Source organism: Panulirus ornatus, chromosome 13 (genome assembly GCF_036320965.1).
Source record: "Panulirus ornatus isolate Po-2019 chromosome 13, ASM3632096v1, whole genome shotgun sequence".
Lineage (NCBI taxonomy): Eukaryota > Metazoa > Arthropoda > Malacostraca > Decapoda > Palinuridae > Panulirus > Panulirus ornatus.
The window spans coordinates 55,592,813-55,613,109 of record NC_092236.1 but is presented as its reverse complement, the minus strand read 5'-3'; the positions used below and the strand labels follow the sequence as shown (position 1 = coordinate 55,613,109).

The 20,297-nt window shown below is 39.9% G+C and overlaps 1 protein-coding gene across 2 annotated transcripts in view; it reads right to left on the bottom strand.

Moving 5' to 3' along the window:
* The window catches only part of LOC139752918 (bridge-like lipid transfer protein family member 3B), a 140,143-nt gene that overhangs the window by 79,292 nt on the left and 40,554 nt on the right, over window positions 1-20,297 (bottom strand). For both annotated transcript variants that reach the window (XM_071668977.1, XM_071668976.1), the window contains exons 8-10: window positions 11,733-11,853; window positions 2,563-2,713; window positions 56-248 (exon numbers count right to left, since the gene is read on the bottom strand). In XM_071668977.1, the coding sequence (XP_071525078.1) occupies window positions 56-248; window positions 2,563-2,713; window positions 11,733-11,853 (465 nt within the window). The remainder of the gene's footprint in view (window positions 1-55; window positions 249-2,562; window positions 2,714-11,732; window positions 11,854-20,297) is intronic.

The window sequence follows — 20,297 nt, the reverse complement described above, 5'->3', positions numbered from 1 at the left end:
ATGAATCATGGGAAAAAAAGCAGCATGAACACAAAGCTAATGGATTACAAGTTACCTGATATGAATTCTTTAGGAGCCTGCTTCCGTTTAGAGGTTGAGACTCTATAAACACAAAAATCATTGACTCGAAGCACTAGACAAGATGACATAAGCTTCCGCAATTGTGTAGCTACCACACACTTGAGAGGACTGCTCTGGGTTGTACCACCACCTTCACCAGGCCCAGGTCCTGTGCGACCACCTTGGGTCTACAAATAATCATTGGTGTAAGTTACAACTCATGGATTCATAAAATCATTGATATTAAACACACAGAAGGAAGAGAGTCTCAAAATATAATTCCAATGTAAGTAATTACTGTTTGTCTTTGTGAAATAATCTTTACAAGATTTCCCAGCCAGTAACTTACTTAATTCCTATTAGTTGGCCATACAAGCTCCATCAGATCAACTAGGGAAATCATAACAGTGACAGAAAGAATGAATAGGTGTAAAACAATTACAGAAAATTTGTACATTTCGACATAAGCAATTATCCCTCTGCCACCCTTATTAGTCCTCCTACCTCTGTTCTAATTAGACACCTATTATCATATAAGTGACAACAATAGAAAAGTATACGTACCACAGTACTTGAAACTCTTTAAATATATACTCTTCTGGTACTCTTTTATTCTATGAGAAAATTCAGTCTATACCTTTGACACCTGTTCCCAACTGGAACTCCCTCAAAGAGGTGACCACTGCAATAGTCTCCATAACCAGTGAACTCAGTGCTGCTTCTTAGACTTTAGTGCCTCACCCTTAAAAGGCCACTGGCAGAGGGCAATTCCAGCACAGTGTTTGCAAAGGCTCCTACCAAATGTTTCGACTGACTACTTCTACCTAATGCTCCTGCCTATACCTACTACTAGTGTATTTTGCTCCTAACAATTTAGAAAAAGGCAGGGCGAGCGTATAATGCTTACCGTAAGAAAATCTAGATATGAAGAATGAGCTGTGTGAGTAAATTGCTGTCAAGCATTATGTACAACAAGGAGAGATTGTATGTTTGTGGACAGAATGCCAATAGTCCACATTTGGATGAAACAGAAAGAAAAGATGGCTATCTGGGTCAGAGGAGTGCACACACACATATACATACCTATAAATTTCAGTGTATACATACAAAGACATATACATATATTCACATGTACATATTCATACTTGCTGCCTTTATTCATTCCCATCGACACCCCCCCACACATGCCATAGCATCCCCCCCCTCCACCCTGCGAGGTAGCGCTAGGAAAAGACAAAAGGCCACATTCGTTCACACTCAGTGTCTAGCTGCCATGTGTGATGCACTGAAACCACAGCTCCCTTTCCACATCCAGGCTCCACAAAACTTTCCATGGTTTACCCCCAGACACTTCACATGCCCTGGTTCAATCCAATGGCAGCGCGTCGACCCCAGTATATCACATCATTCCAATTCACTCTATTCCTTGCACGCCTTTCACCCTCCTGTATGTTCAGGCTCCGATCGCTCAAAATCTTTTTTACTCCATCCTTCCACCTCCAATTTGATCTCCCACTTCTTGTTCCCTCCACCTAGCACATATATCCTCTTTGTCAATCTTCCCCACTCATTCTCTCCATGTGACCAAACCATTTCAATACACCCTCTTCTGCTCTCTCAACCACACTCTTTTTATTACAACACATCTCTCTTACCCTATCATTACTTACTCGATCAAACCACCTCACACCACATACTGTCCTCAAACATTTCATTTCCAACACATCCACCCTCCTCCACACAACCCTATCTATAGCCCAAGCCTCGCAACCATATAACATTGTTGGAACCCCTATTCCTTCAAATATACCCATTTTTGCTCTCCGAGATAACGTTCTCACCTTCCACACATCCTTCAGTGCTCCCAGAACCTTTGCCCCCTCCCCCTAGTTCTTGTAAAGGAAAATACTTGGAGAGCTATCATGGTTCTTGAGTGACAGTTGAGATGAAAAGAGCATAATGAAAGATCAAGGATGATGATATGGTGAGAGTGGTGGTGGAGTAATGAGGAGACAGAATAAATATCTTATAATTTCAAAAAAATAAGTTAAAGGAAACTACCTATATCAGAGCAAAGCAACCTATTTTTTTTAACAGATAACAAAGGAAAGAAGGTAATAATTTATAACACTGCTATAACATAACAAGGTACAAATGTATTACTTCTGCAACAACTTACAATTGCATAAAACTCTTATCTAACCACAGTATAAGCTAATATGATCTCCCTCAATCCAAGCATAATATGACCACACATAGCAGTGAGTGGAAAGAAAATTAACTAAAGTTATACCATTGATATAGCAAAAATGAATGGGCTTAATCTTCAACAGGGAGAACTCAAGAAATTCAGGCTTGGTCCAGAGACCTTGTATTGTTTGCTGGGTGTTATTCTATGTGGCTATGAAGAACTGGTACCTGTTAGCTATCATAACAAATAACCTATTGAGAATGATATACTATACATCAATGAATCTATTGCATAATTCCTTGATAACATACTTGATGTGAAGTTTCATGGCGTGTGTGAGGAGGTGCACGGGAGAGAGGAGTGTGAGTAGATCGACTTGAGTTAAGAGCATCTGTAAGTAGAGTCTTAAACTGTGCTAAAGCAGCTTGAGCCCACGATGATGGACCACAATCCACACAATACCTGTAACATAAAATCATGACATGAAGTCTTTCTAATGAAGTGACAGCCTAACACATATGTATGGGATTATCACGTACATTCCTCTGTACTCTTTTTTCCCTCACTTCAACAACTTTAAGATTTTCTGGCACTCATCTAATGTTTTCTTTGGTTTACATTTTTTTTTTAGCCACATTTGCAAATCAGCACAAACATTTAATAACCAAGTCTTAAAAGGAAAAATTTCTCTCCACAACTTGAACATTACTAAAGACTGCATTAAAACAATTAAACAATCAATATTATTAGACAGACTATGCACGTAAACGACATTCTATTTTATCATCTGAAAACTGACTTGTTGAACTTTCTTCCAATACAACAACCTTTATACATCTCTAGACATTCTTCAACATGTATAATTTTCACATACATATTCTGCATCATCCTATCCTGAAAAGTCATCTGTGATCTGCCACCCTACATTAACTTACATTACTCATAAACGCTGATCTTTAATCATTCCACATCCACCTTTCCCAAAAGTCAACATCACCTTTATGCTACACTTTATCAATCATTTCCTTTACCCCTTTAACATTTATAAATGTAGATCACCACCATGTGATCAACATCCACAGTTGAAGATTTTTTGCATTAACAATTCCCACCATAATTTTAAGAGAACATACTGGGTAGTGGTAAGGAAGGGGTGGGTATCCCCTGGATAATCAATCTCAATGACCTTGCAGACACGACAGGGGAAGGAAGTGTGTAGTTTGTGTCAATGTTACCAAATTTGCTCATTTCTGCTGATAAATATACAGAACTGTATCTGTTTATCTATCTTTCTATATCTCTGATCCCCACTTCCTCGGGGAACTCCCATAAACGAGGTGACCACAGCAAATGATGCTCCACTTGTCCCTGTCCTTATATGCCTATCTCGCACACATTATTCTCAGCATTCTTCCACCATTTCTCACCCTCCAGCACTCTTTCACTCTATTTCCTCATGTCACAGGTGGTCTTCCTCTTGCACCAACCCTTTTAATTGTACTATCAGACATTCTCCTTGTAAACTCCCCATCTTCCATTTTTTCCACAAACCCAAACCACCTCAAAGTATTACACTTCGCCCACTCAACCACTCCACAATGCATTCCCTTAGCATTCCCTGCCATAACACATCTCTCATACATCTCCTTATTTCTTTTTCTATTCCATCTATTCATACCGCATGCTCCTTTCAAGTGGCTCATTTCTACAGAATGGATTCTTGGCCTCCGTGACTCATTCCATGTCCACATTTCAGATGCATAAGTCAGGGCTGGGAGGACTATGCTGTCTCTTAATTGCTTCTTCCCTTCCTTCACCTCTACCCTTCCTTATTCTATCAGGGACCCAATGACTCTTCTACCCTGTGCTGCTCTCCTCCTTATCTCTCCTTCCATATCACCAAACTTACCCAAGATATCTCCTAAATACTAAATTCTATCACTACTCCAAGCCTTTCTTGCCCCCATCACCATACTTATAAAACAGCTTTGTACACTTCCCTCTCTAACTACAGGGTCTTGCAAAATTATACTTTCACTCTGATTCCTTTCAAGCACTATCATTTTACTTTTACTTGCATTTACCTTTAATCACTTATGCTTACAGACATCATAAAATACACTTACAACCTTCTGCAACTCTTCACTCTCAGCAAACAACACAGTATCATCCAAAAACTGGCTTGTCATGGGCCACCATACCTCACAGCCACACTCCACCTCTTCATCCCCTTTCCCTAGTTATGCTTTCATCTCTCTAATCACTCCACCCATATATATGGTGACATCACGTAGCCCTACCTCACACCCACATGTATCCTGAAACTTTCCCTCAACTCTCCATCCACTCTTACACATGCTTTTGCTACTTTACAGGAGGTTTTCATACCATTCAACAGTTGTCCCCCTACCCCATACATACCTGACACATCCCATATAGCATTCCACTTGAATCTGTCATACACTTTCTCCAGATCCATAAAACCTGCATTCAGCATCTTACCTTTTGCTAAATACTTTCTGATAATCATATTCACCACAAAATTCTGATCCACACATCCCCTACTTTTCCTAAAACCCCCTTGCTCCTCACTTATTCTGCATTCAGTCACTTCCACGACTCAATCACTCAACACTCTTGCATACATTTTTACTGGCGGGAGACAGCAGAAAAAAAAAAGTTATCAGACTTATTCTCCTTTAACTGCTCCATACATCCTTAACACCTTTGCTTATGGATAAGAATAATAGCTTTCATCCAATCCTCAGGCACAAACTTCTGTTCCCATGCTATATTACATATCAAATGCATCCACTTTATCACACTTTCTCCTCCATACCTTAGCATTTTCAGTCAAAATCTCATCCACTTCAGATACCTTTCCTTCCTCCAGCTTCATTCTTGCCCTTTTCAACTCCCTTCTTGCTACAGGCCTTTGCACTTCTATCTTCTTCCATCCTTTATGCCCATGCATGTATCTGCTGCCTTACCTTCTCCCACATTCACTAGTTCTTCAAAATATTCTTTTCATGCCCTCCTTTTGATTCAGCAACTCCCCTTCCTTCCTTCTCATATTAACAATTCCACTCTAACATCCACATTTCCTTTTCCACCTCCTTCCAGTACAATTTCATATTCTTCCTAACCTTTTCACTCAACTTTCTTCCAAAATCTTCATCTACTCTTTTTTGCTTTATCAGCTTCTAAACATTCTGCTTACATATCTTACACCCTTCACTCTTCTTCTGCTGAACGTCCTTTAGAGCAATCAACCACATGCATTTTTCTTCTCTTCAAGAGCATTTATAATCTCATCCATCCACCATGCATTTCCTTTTTGTTCCTATATCTCAGGACCTTGTATCTAACTACTAATTCTACAGCTTTTAACGTTCTTACTCTAAACATTTTAAACACCTCATTCACAAATGACTGCTTTACCATATTTACTGCACTTCCATCTAAGCTTTTGGCCACCCTTCTTTCATACTCATCCTTGCATTCTTTCTGATTCACTGCTTGCAAACACTTTTACCTCTCCATACTTCCTTAAATCATATCTCAAATTCTCCCTGAGTCTCACCCCTACAAGAACTGTAAAATGGTCAGTCTCCAGAGAATCCTCTCACAACTCTAGCATCTAGTGCAGCCTTTCCCACCCTTTCATCCACTGCCACATAGTCATTTAAACCTTTCAACTTCTCTTCCATCAATTCCCATCCATGTATTCCTGTAGATCATCTTGTGCCAAAAAGTGTTTGCATGGAATAAATCAATCTCAGCACAGACATAGGAGTAGATAACTCCCATTCTCATTTACCCTAAGCACTCCCCATTTACCAGGTATATTGCTAATTTCAAAGTCTTCTTGAACTCTTCCTGCATGAAATTCACCACTACTACATGATAAACTTAGTAAGACTGCAGGACTGCTTTCAGTTTCATTCTCATTCATTTCAGCTTTACCAGATTTAGGCAGACTCTTTGACCTGTTCCTTGAAGCACTCTCAAATATCCTCATGGGTTTCAGTTCCAAGTCAGTGTTTGCTTGAACTCTCTATTCATCGGAAAGAGGTGTCTTTGCTTTCATTGCAATATATGCAGGCATACTGTTCACTAGTTATGGAGACTCTATTGTTGTGTCCACCCCTTTAAGGGAATTCCAGTTGGGAGCTGGAATCAGAAATATATACAGATGGATACACAGACTGTTCATTATCCATCAACTCTTCAACAATCAATTCTCTGGTATTGTTTTCACATTTGAGGGAGCCCTACAAAAGGGGTCCTGGGATTGTACAATTACCATTAATAAAAAACTATGGGATAAAGGGAAAGGATACTCCTGCAAGTCACTTTACATGATTAAGTGGGGCAGGAGATGGGAAGGCTGAAAAGCCTACCACTCCAGGTATTGTCAACTTCTAAAGAAAGAAACTGATGAAGGAGGTAAGCAAGGATTTTTCCTAAAATTCTAGGTTCAGGATGGGGTTTCTAAATTTATGTGATTCCCAGCACAATGAAAAAGTAAGCAAGGTAGGTGCTATGTCTGAGGCACGAAAGCATTATGTTCTTGCTCTAAGTGAAATGAAGTTAAAGGTGATGGAGTAGAGTGCCTCTAGAATATTCTGAGGATGAAGTCCTAAATTAGTGAGAAGACAAAGGTGTGGTAAGAGGGTAGCATTATTGATGCAAAAGAGATATGGGACTGTGTTAAAGAGTGCAAGGAATTGAGCTCATGGCTGCTCTGGGTTAGAATGAAAGCAGCATACAAAAGAGGGACAGTTGTTAGTCCTTATGAACAAGAAAGTGACCGTGACATTCACAGGCCGTCCAAGGTCGAGTGCATAGGTTTGAATACTGCTGCAGGAGTTGGTCCACAGTCAACCCAGCAGTTCATACACCTTTAGGGGTGGGTCGATAAAATGGGCACCTAGCTCAGGCTAGCATTTTATATATATATATATATATATATATATTTTTTTTTTTTTCTTTTATACTTTGTCGCTGTCTCCCGCGTTTGCGAGGTAGCGCAAGGAAACAGACGAAAGAAATGGCCCAACCCCCCCCCCATACACATGTATATACATACGTCCACACACGCAAATATACATACCTACACAGCTTTCCATGGTTTACCCCAGATGCTTCACATGCCCTGCTTCAATCCACTGACAGCACGTCAACCCCGGTATACCACATCGCTCCAATTCACTCTATTCCTTGCCCTCCTTTCACCCTCCTGCATGTTCAGGCCCCGATCACACAAAATCTTTTTCACTCCATCTTTCCACCTCCAATTTGGTCTCCCTCTTCTCCTCGTTCCCTCCACCTCCGACACATATATCCTCTTGGTCAATCTTTCCTCACTCATCCTCTCCATGTGCCCAAACCACTTCAAAACACCCTCCTCTGCTCTCTCAACCACGCTCTTTTTATTTCCACACATCTCTCTTACCCTTACGTTACTCACTCGATCAAACCACCTCACACCACACATTGTCCTCAAACATCTCATTTCCAGCACATCCATCCTCCTGCGCACAACTCTATCCATAGCCCACGCCTCGCAACCATACAACATTGTTGGAACCACTATTCCTTCAAACATACCCATTTTTGCTTTCCGAGATAATGTTCTCGACTTCCACACATTCTTCAAGGCCCCCAGGATTTTCGCCCCCTCCCCCACCCTATGATCCACTTCCACTTCCATGGTTCCATCCGCTGCCAGATCCACTCCCAGATATCTAAAACACTTCACTTCCTCCAGTTTTTCTCCATTCAAACTCACCTCCCAATTGACTTGACCCTCAACCCTACTGTACCTAATAACCTTGCTCTTATTCACATTTACTCTTAACTTTCTTCTTTCACACACTTTACCAAACTCAGTCACCAGCTTCTGCAGTTTCTCACATGAATCAGCCACCAGCGCTGTATCATCAGCGAACAACAACTGACTCACTTCCCAAGCTCTCTCATCCCCAACAGACTTCATACTTGCCCCTCTTTCCAAAACTCTTGCATTCACCTCCCTAACAACCCCATCCATAAACAAATTAAACAACCATGGAGACATCACACACCCCTGCCGCAAACCTACATTCACTGAGAACCAATCACTTTCCTCTCTTCCTACACGTACACATGCCTTACAATCTCGATAAAAACTTTTCACTGCTTCTAACAACTTGCCTCCCACACCATGTATTCTTAATACCTTCCACAGAGCATCTCTATCAACTCTATCATATGCCTTCTCCAGATCCATAAATGCTACATACAAATCCATTTGCTTTTCTAAGTATTTCTCAGATACATTCTTCAAAGCAAACACCTGATCCATACATCCTCTACCACTTCTGAAACCACACTGCTCTTCCCCAATCTGATGCTCTGTACATGCCTTCACCCTCTCAATCAATATCCTCCCATATAATTTACCAGGAATACTCAACAAACTTATACCTCTGTAATTTGAGCACTCACTCTTATCCCCTTTGCCTTTGTACATATATATATATATATATTTTTTTTTTTTTTTTTTATACCTCGTCGCTGTCTCCCGCGTTTGCGAGGTAGCGCAAGGAAACAGACGAAAGAAATGGCCCAACCCCCCCCCATACACATGTACATACACACGTCCACACACGCAAATATACATACCTACACAGCTTTCCATGGTTTACCCCGAACGCTTCACATGCCTTGATTCAATCCACTGACAGCACGTCAACCCCTGTATACCACATCGCTCCAATTCACTCTATTCCTTGCCCTCCTTTCACCCTCCTGCATGTTCAGGCCCCGATCACATAAAATCCTTTTCACTCCATCTTTCCACCTCCAATTTGGCCTCCCTCTTCTCCTCGTTCCCTCCACCTCCGACACATATATCCTCTTGGTCAATCTTTCCTCACTCATTCTCTCCATGTGCCCAAACCATTTCAAAACACCCTCTTCTGCTCTCTCAACCACGCTCTTTTTATTTCCACACATCTCTCTTACCCTTACGTTACTTACTCGATCAAACCACCTCACACCACACATTGTCCTCAAACATCTCATTTCCAGCACATCCACCCTCCTGCGCACAACTCTATCCATAGCCCACGCCTCGCAACCATACAACATTGTTGGAACCACTATTCCTTCAAACATACCCATTTTTGCTTTCCGGGATAATGTTCTCGACTTCCACACATTTTTCAAGGCTCCCAAAATTTTCGCCCCCTCCCCCACCCTATGATCCACTTCCGCTTCCATGGTTCCATCCGCTGACAGATCCACTCCCAGATATCTAAAACACTTCACTTCCTCCAGTTTTTCTCCATTCAAACTCACCTCCCAATTGACTTGACCCTCAACCCTACTGTACCTAATAACCTTGCTCTTATTCACATTTACTCTTAACTTTCTTCTTCCACACACTTTACCAAACTCCGTCACCAGCTTCTGCAGTTTCTCACATGAATCCGCCACCAGCGCTGTATCATCAGCGAACAACAACTGACTCACTTCCCAAGCTCTCTCATCCCCAACAGACTTCATACTTGCCCCTCTTTCCAAGACTCTTGCATTTACCTCCCTAACAACCCCATCCATAAACAAATTAAACAACCATGGAGACATCACACACCCCTGCCGCAAACCTACATTCACTGAGAACCAATCACTTTCCTCTCTTCCTACACGTACACATGTATATATATGTATATATATATATATATATATATATATATATATATATATATATATATATATATATATATATATATATTCTTTTCTTTTAAACTATTCGCCATTTCCCGCGTTAGCGAGGTAGCGTTAAGAACAGAGGACTGGGCCTTTTTTGGAATATCCTCACCTGGCCCCCTCTGTTCCTTCATTTGGAAAATTTGAAAAAAAAACGAGAGGGGAGGATTTCCAGCCCCCTGCTCCCTCCCCTTTTAGTCGCCTTCTACGACACGCAGGGAATACGTGGGAAGTATTCTTAATCCCCTATCCCCAGGGATAATATATATATATATATATATATATATATATATATATATATATATATATATATATATATATATATTTTTTTTTTTTTTTCATACTATTCGCCATTTCCCGCGATAGCGAGGTAGCGTTAAGAACAGAGGACTGGGCCTTTGAGGGAATATCCTCACCTGGCCCCCTTCTCTGTTCATTCTTTGGAAAAAAAAAAAAAAAAAAAAAAAAAAAACGAGAGGGGAGGATTTCCAGCCCCCCGCTCCCTTCCCTTTTAGTCGCCTTCTACGACACGCAGGGAATATGTGGGAAGTATTCTTTCTCCCCTATCCCCAGGGATATATATATATATATATATATATATATATATATATATATATATATATATATATATATATATATATATATATATATTTCATTTTTTTTTTATAAATAAATAAAATATATATATATATATATCTTAATTATTTATCATACTTTGTCGCTGTCTCCTGCGTTAGCGAGGTAGCGCGAGGAAACAGACAAAAAAATGGCCTAACCCACCCACATACACACGTTTATGCATAAACGTCCACACACACACATATACATACCTATACATTTCAATGTATACATATCTATACACACACAAACATATAAATATATACAAATGTACAAATTTATGCTTGCTGCCTTCATCCATTCCCGTTGCCATCCCGCCTCATATGAAATGACACCCCCTTACTCCTGCGCGTGCATGAGGTAGTGCCAGGAAAAGACAACAAAGGCCACATTCATTCACACTCAGTCTCTAGGTTCAAGTGTACTGCACTGAAACCACAGCTCCCTTTCCTCATCCATGTGTATGTGGGTGGGCTGGGCCATTCTTTCATCTGTTTCCTTGCGCTACCTCGCTAACGTGGGAGACAGCAACAAAGTATAATATATATATATATATATATATATATATATATATATATATATATATATATATATATATATATATATATATATATATATATATATATTATTTTATCTTATTTATTAATATATATAAAGTTAATGGGATGGCCTTGATTAGAACCTCAGTAGCCCATGCCATCTCACCTAAAAAGAAAAAACTGAAGGAGGAACAGGGGTAAGTCCTTTGGGAGTTTTGAAATAAGGAATTGAATCATACTGCTAAGGATCTCAATGCATGGATGAGATATGTAGCCATCAAGGGTATAACTGGAAGGCATGAAGTCTCTAGTGTGAAAGGGGATGGGGAAAAGCATGTCAAGCTGTGTGCTGAAAAATGAACAGCCATCAGGATTACATGGTTTAAGAAAAGGTACACATATACAAGTATACATGGGTGAAAGGGATTAGGGATTTAGGGGCATTACTGAATGCTGATATATAAATATAGATAAAAGTAAAAAAAAGACCTGATGATAAAATTCAACACTTCAACTTCAGAATAACTTTCCTTCACCATCAGATTACAATAAATAAAACTACAAACTTGACCCAGTGTCCTCTGTCACCAGCTGCCAGATGGTATGGGTAGAAGTCCATCTCTAGTTGACAAATAGCAACCTGAAGTGCTGCTCCTGCTGACAGATCTGGATGACTTGACCGCCCCGCTGAAAGCAGAGCCATGAACAGGATGTTACCCTGCACTAAAAGGTATTTCAGAACTTCTTATTTCATTATAAACATTATTATACACTTAAATCTATATATCTGAAATATATTCCTATATAACCTGATGTCAACCACCTTTTCAGAAAGTATTAGACATTCCAAATAACTTTGACACTTTGTTGTACCAGCAGTTTATTCTGCAATATTAGTTTAACACATATGAAAAATTATGCACTCATCTGTATTAGCCATAGCTGTCCACAAGACTATTCCTCCATTCATATCAGAAGATACATTCTCATTTATAAAGTTAAATAATTAATTAATTACTGTTCCTCTACATGAAATTTTTTCAAGGTGTTAAATCCCTCCACATGCTAATGTAATGAATACATAAAACTGTAATTAATGTATTAAAAACTAAATCTTGTGCACAATACTATGGATATAGAAAATGAGGAGAGCGGAATCACATGAAGCTAGAGGGTTATAAACCATATACTTGGAAGAAGTATTTTACAGGAAGAAATATTTTACAAAAGTTTTGCTCAATTTAAACTATCGCTGTGAGCGAGCAAGGTAAGCTGTGAAGGCAAGAAGAAAGGAATAAAATTTTTCCAAAAATATAAAGGATAAGAACGCATTTGTATAAGTATATTGGTTACCGAATCATAGGCAAGAAGAAAACAGAGGCAATATTAACACATGTAATGGACAGCAGTCAAAAATAACGAATTCTGTAAAAATACAAAAATTAATGCCACTCGATGGTAACCAATCTATGAGGTAAAGTTATTATTGATGAATATTCTCTGCAACTATTCTCACTACAGTTATTCAACTGTTTGTCATACTCTCTCAAAGTCAACGTAACTATAAGCAACAACTGCAATCTACCATTCTTCTGCTCTTTCTTACTCAGCTATTCTTGCTCATGCTTTACCTAAAGATGCCAAATATGCTGGGGCACCCTAAAGATTCAACACATTGTGTCCTTTTTCTCACTGGCAGCAGAAGGCAACTGCTTCAGCATTTCTTAGCTTGTCTAATCCATAGAATTCTTTAACACATCATTAATGAATTAGTGAAATGAAGTGAATGAAGTAGAATCTACAGATGCAAAAGGTACACAAAGGAAAAAGATGATTGCACTGGAGATGAATAGCTTATACAATATTCACTGATTTAGATGCATAAAATGTGCTATGAAAAGATGAGTACCATCAGATTCTGTGATACAGATGACATTCTGTTTTGATGGCAAAGCTATAGATCATATGAAATGGTATAAAAATTAGTGAAGGGGATTCATGATGTGGAAGAGGGAGGGGTATACTGCTAAAGATACAGGCTGAGGAACAGAGTGAGGTGAGATTTTTTTCGTTTCAACATTTGTCATCAAAGGTTATGCCCAGTACAAGCAAACTGTGTTAAAAAATGAACATGTGAATGGAGAGGAACCCAACTCAGTGTGATGCTAATTAATGACTACAAACTGCATACACTATTCCTAATAAAAAAGTTTTAAGACAGACTCTTGAGTTACTTTCACCTCATATAATTCTCTCACAAGCAACTGGGATACCACAGGTGAGAAAAAATGCATAAATATTTATGCTCTACCCTATAACATTCACAGTGATTTATTTTCCCATCCCTAAACATTACGGATTTAGTACCCTTACAGATGATGTTTTTAACCCTTACAGAAGGAGAGATTTTTTTTTTTCTCGCTGTCTCCCGCGTTTGCGAGGTAGCGCAAGGAAACAGACGAAAGAAATGGCCCAACCCACCCCCATACACATGTATATACATACGTCCACACACGCAAATATACATACCTACACAGCTTTCCATGGTTTACCCCAGACGCTTCACATGCCCTGATTCAATCCACTGACAGCACGTCAACCCCGGTATACCACATCGATGCAATTCACTCTATTCCTTGCCCTCCATTCACCCTCCTGCATGTTCAGGCCCCGATCACACAAAATCTTTTAAACTCCATCTTTCCACCTCCAATTTGGTCTCCCACTTCTCCTCGTTCCCTCCACCTCCGACACATATATCCTCTCGGTCAATCTTTCCTCACTCATTCTCTCCATGTGCCCAAACCATTTCAAGAAGGAGAGATAATAGCATTAAAATAAACTTAGCCTTGTAATATCCATGGAAGGGTCACTGCTCAACTGCTCATAGAGAAAATATATTAATATTTACATTTTCTACCTTACATAAAATGACTGCCAATTTGTGTTTATTCCTTTATACATATATTAACACAAACAATCGCTTTATCAATATTAGTATCATTTATAAAGGCACTTCATACACATTAGCAGAAATCGGCAAAAGTGGCAATATCAATACAAACTTCTTCCCACCCATGATACATCCTCTTTTCCTTACACCACAACAAACTCTCAGACTTACTTCTACCAAGAAGTGACCAGACATCCCTCCAGCCCTCAGCACATTCACATTTAACAATCTCTCCTTTACACATCTATCAATTAACACACAATCCAAGAATACCCATTGACCCGAACCCCAACCCCACTCACCCACACATACTTATGTATGCAACTTTTTTTAATATAGTTATTCCTAATTACCAATCCTTTTCTGTAAGAACCTCAACATACTGTTCATTATTTTCCTTTGAACCAGATCCCCCATAACCTCCAATTATATGCTCATCTGCTATGTCACCCACTCATGTATTCAAATCTTCCATCACTACATTCTGTCGTTTGAATCAAAGTTGCTGAAGTACTCACTCAGCTCCATCGAAAATATTTGCCTCTCTTTCTCATTGCTCAGTGCATAATTACTCATAATTACCCATCTCTCACGATCTTTTATTCTCATCCACATCAGTCTGGAACTCACTCACTTACATTCTTTAATAATGGGATATCTTTTCAAATTATGAATTATGTCATAAATCCCTAGTTAGCGAATCTCAACAGTTTCTGAACCAGTCTTTAAAATTTCCCTCTTGAACAACGAAGAAGAATCCTAAAACTAACAAGTTTCTTGGTCTTCAAATCAGGGTCCCATGCATTTGTGGGCGAATGTCCTGATAATGTCCCTAGTAAAGGACACTCCTGGGTTAATTCAAGCTGAGTTACAAGCTGTTAACTGGCTAAGCCCATACTAGGGTTTGGACCCAGGTCAGTGAAGTAGATCAGTAAACTGTACTTCCATACCCAGCAAATTCATTTTTGTTCCTCTTGTCTTTCTACCAACTACACTGCTTATGTTCTTTAATATTAACAGTAACTTTTAAATACTGTCATAATAGAAAATTTGGACAAAGCATAAAATGTCTCCAAAATAAGTCTGCACAACATCCCTTGCTGAAAATTCCACTGAGTAAGACGACTCACCTCTATTTTGATCAACATAGTATCTGAGATTGGTAATTTATACTTTCCCTCTTAAGACAACCCTGCCTTTGATAACTGCATATGAAAAAGAGCTTCATTTGCTCCCATATACTTCTCAAAATTCATAGACATCCAAGTCATATACAACAGATACTATCAAATTATAAATCATAAAATATACATTTTTTTTTTATCATACTTTGTCGCTGTCTCCTTTGTTAGTGAGGTAACGCAAGGAAACAGACGAAAGAATGGCCCAATCCACCTACATACACATGTATATACATGTACGTCCACACACGCACATATACATACCTATACATCTCAACGCATACATGTACATACACACAAAGACATAAACATATATACACATGTACATAATTCATACTGTGTGCCCTTAATCATTCCCGTCGCCACCCCGCTACACATGAAATGACAACCCCCTCCCCTCGCATGTGCACGAGGTAGCACTAAGAAAAGACAACAAAGGCCACATTCGTTCACACTCAGTCTCTAGCTGTCATGTATAATGTACCAAAACCACAGCTTCCTTTCCATATCCAGGCTCCACAAAACTTTCCATGGTTTACCCCAAACGCTTCATGCCCTGGTTCAATCCACTGACAGCACGTCGACCCCAGTATACCACATCGTTCCAATTCACTCTATTCCTTGCACGCCTTTCACCCTCCTGCATGTTCAGGCCCCGATCATTCAAAATCTTTTTCATTCCATCTTTCCACCTCCACTTTGGTCTCCCACTCCTCCTCATTCCCTCCACCTCTGACACATATATCCTCTTTGTCAATCTTTCCTCACTCATTCTCTCCATGTGACCAAACCATTTCAAAACACCCTCTTCTGCTCTCTCAACCACACTCCTTTTATTACCACACATCTCTCTTACCCTTTCATTACTTACTTGATCAAACCACCTCACACCACATATTGTCCTCAAATATCTCATTTCCAGCACATCCAACCTCCTCCGCACAACTCTATCTATAGTCCACACCTCGCAACCATATAACATTGTTGGAACCACTATTCCTTCAAACGTACCCATTTTTGCTTTCCAAGATAATGTTCTCGACTTCCACACATTTTTCAACGCTCAAAGAACTTTCGCCCCCTCCCCCACCCTATGATTCACTTCCACTTCTATGGTTCCATCCGCTGCCAAATCCACTCCCAGATATCTAAAACACTTCACTTCCTCCAGTTTTTCTCCATTCAAACTTACATCCAAATCGACTTGTCCCTCAACCCTACTGTACCTATTAACCTTGCTCTTATTCACATTTACTCTCAGTTTTCTTCTTTCACACACTTTATCAAACTCAGTCACCAGCTTCTGCAGTTTCTCACCCGAATCAGCCAACAGCACTGTATCATCAGCGAACAACAACTGACTCACTTCCCAAGCTCTCTCATCCACAACAGACTGCATACTTGCCCCTCTTTCCAAAACTCTTGCATTCACCTCCCTAACAACCTCATCCATAAACAAATTAAACAACCATGGAGACATCACACACCCCTGCCACAAACCTACATTCACTGAGAACCAATCACTTTCCTCTCTTCCTACACATACACATGCCTTACATCGTCGATAAAAACTTTTCACTGCTTCTAACAACTTGCCTCCCACACCATATATTCTTAATACCTTCCACAGAGCATCTCTATCAACTTTATCATATGCCTTCTCCAGATCCATAAATGCTACATACACATCCATTTGCTTTTCTAAGTATTTCTCAGATACATTCTTCAAAGCAAACACCTGATCCACACATCCTCTACCACTTCTGAAACCACACTGCTATTCCTCAAACTGATGCTCTGTACATGCTTTCACCCTCTCAATCAATACCCTCCCATATAATTTCCCAGGAATACTCAACAAACTTATACCTCTGTAATTTGAGCACTCACTTTTATCCCCTTTGCCTTTGTACAATGGCACTATGCAAGCATTCCGCCAATCCTCAGGCACCTCACCATGAGTCATACATACATTAAATAACTTTACCAACCAGTCAATAATACAGTCACCCCCTTTTTTAATAAATTCCACTGCAATACCATCCAAACCCGCTGCCTTGCCACCTTTCATCTTCTGCAAAGCTTTTACTACCTCTACTCTTCTCATAAATTATATATCTATATATATTTTTTTAATGACGGAATTAGAGCCTAATATGTTACCACCAAATCCTTGCTCTCCTTTCTTCTGCCAATGCTGGTGGAAGCTCTGGGAAATTTACCCTACTGCAACTTAGTTATGGCCTCTTAAGAGATGGGGCTAACACATTCTAAACATCAGAACCTGGATCCCCAGCACAAAACACTTCATGGAAGGTATACTGGTATTAGACTGTAACAACCTAATAAAACTTTGACCAAAAAAGTCTGTCATGATTTCATATTTTGACCTTTTGCCCAAGAGGCCCTTTACAAGGAATTTTAGTCAATAATCTTTAGGTCCACTGGATAAAACAAAAAATTCACATCATCAATAGCCTTATGACCTCTAAAATGAAATGACTCTGACCCAGCCATTTCAAACTCAACCAATTCCCTTTCATCCTCTACACCATTTATAAGATTATATCACATATTTCCAAGAAAATCATGCAGGTCAATTGCATTTAATCCATAGAAGTGATTCCTTTCATGATGTCAGTCCAAAACTGTGTGTGGATAAGGAACTATGGTTTTGGTGCATTACACATACAGCACTGTGAGTGGAAGCAGCCTTTCTTTGTCTGTTCCTGGCGCTATATCGCTAAAGTAGGGAAAGGTGATCAAGTGTGAAAAAATATATATTACTGTACATAGGAGCATTTAACCTATGGTTGAAACTGAGAGGTCCATTAGGTGTGATAAGGTCATAAGGTGTATGATGGAGCGAGAAACCCATGCTCTAGAAAGAGGAAACCCAAGCATCACACAAATGTCTTCTCCAAGAGATATCAACAAAGACTCCTTTTCATTGGTAAGGAAAGCAGTATACAGTTAATAAACAAACATAAGGTAAGGACTCAGAGTATGGGAATGCATTTTTAAGTGGATCAACATTAGATAAATACCCTGTGATATGACTTGGATTAATTCAAATTTTTCTTCAGACACCAACAAATGTAATGCCTATGTATTGAATATTAATAGATACTTTGTATGACTAGATGGAAAGAAGAAAGTAATGAGGGAGTGTATGTGGCATCTGGTATGGTAGGAAATGCATACCAGTTGAGTGGTAGATTTGGGGAAACACAATAATTTGAGGTGATTTAGGCATGTGGAAAGAATGCAAGACAAGGGATTTACAAGGAGAGTATATGTGGGTGAGACAATATTTTGAGGTGGTTTGGGCATGTGGAAAGAATGCAAGACAAGGGGTTTACAAGGAGAGTGTGCGTTTAAAGAAGTTGCGTAAGAGGAAGACCACCTGTTACATGGGGAAATAGTGGAAAAGTACATGAGGGAGAGGATAGGGTAAAATTATGTGGAATTGCTTATGTGAGGGAGGCACAAAAGGACATGGATAAGTAGAAACTCTTTTGCCATGGCCACTCCCTTGATAAGAGTTCCTGGAAGGAAAGGGTGTTATAGATATAGATAGAGAGATAGACTTTGTATTAATGGAACAAAACAACTGACACCATATATACTGAACAAAAAACTTTCAGTAATGTTACAAGGATATTATCATTCTAAAAATAAAATTGTCTAAGACAGCACTGCAATGGTGATAATGACATAAGGAATGTATTTCCTCAATTTATTCATTTATTTATTTATCTTGCTTTGTCGCTGTCTCCCGCGTTTGCGAGGTAGCGCAAGGAAACAGACGAAAGAAATGGCACAACCCACCCCCATACACAATGTACACACACACACGCCCACACACGCAAATATACATTCCTATACATCTCAATGTACACATATATATACACACAGACACATACATATATACCCATGCACACAATTCACACTGCCTTTATTCATTCCCATCGCCACCTCGCCACACATGGAATATCATCCCCCTCCCCCCTCATGTGTGCGAGGTAGCACTAGGAAAAGACAACAAAGGCCCCATTCGTTCACACTCAGTCTCCAGCTGTCACGCAATAATGCCTGAAACCACAGCTCCCTTTCCACATCCAGGCCCCACACAACTTTCCATGGTTTACCCCAGACACTTCACATGCCCTGATTCAATCCACTGACAGCACGTCAACCCCGGTATACCACATCGATCCAATTCACTCTATTCCTTGCTCGCCTTTCACCCTCCTGCATGTTCAGGCCCCAATCACTCAAAATCTTTTTCACTCCATCTTTCCACCTCCAATTTGGTCTCCCACTTCTCCTCGTTCCCTCCACCTCCGACACACATATCCTCTTGGTCAATCGTTCCTCACTCATTCTCTCCATGTGCCCAAACCATTTCAAAACACCCTCTTCTGCTCTCTCAACCATGCTCTTTTTATTTCCACACATCTCTCTTACCCTTACATTACTTACTCGATCAAACCACCTCACACCACACATTGTCCTCAAACATCTCATTTCCAGCACATCCACCCTCCTGCTCACAACTCTATCCACAGCCCACGCCTCGCAACCATACAACATTGTTGGAACCACTATTCCTTCAAACATACCCATTTTTGCTTTCCGAGATAATGTTCTCGACTTCCACACATTCTTCAAGGCTCCCAGGATTTTCGCCCCCTCCCCCACCCTATGGTTCACTTCCGCTTCCATGGCTCCATCCACTGCCAGATCCACTCCCAGATATCTAAAACACTTTACTTCCTCCAGTTTTTCTCCATTCAAACTTACCTCCCAATTGACTTGACCCTCAACCCTACTGACCTAATAACCTTGCTCTTATTCACATTTACTCTTAACTTTCTTCTTTCACACACTTTACCAAACTCAGTCACCAGCTTCTGCAGTTTCTCACATGAATCAGCCACCAGCGCTGTATCATCAGCGAACAACAACTGACTCACTTCCCAAGCTCTCTCATC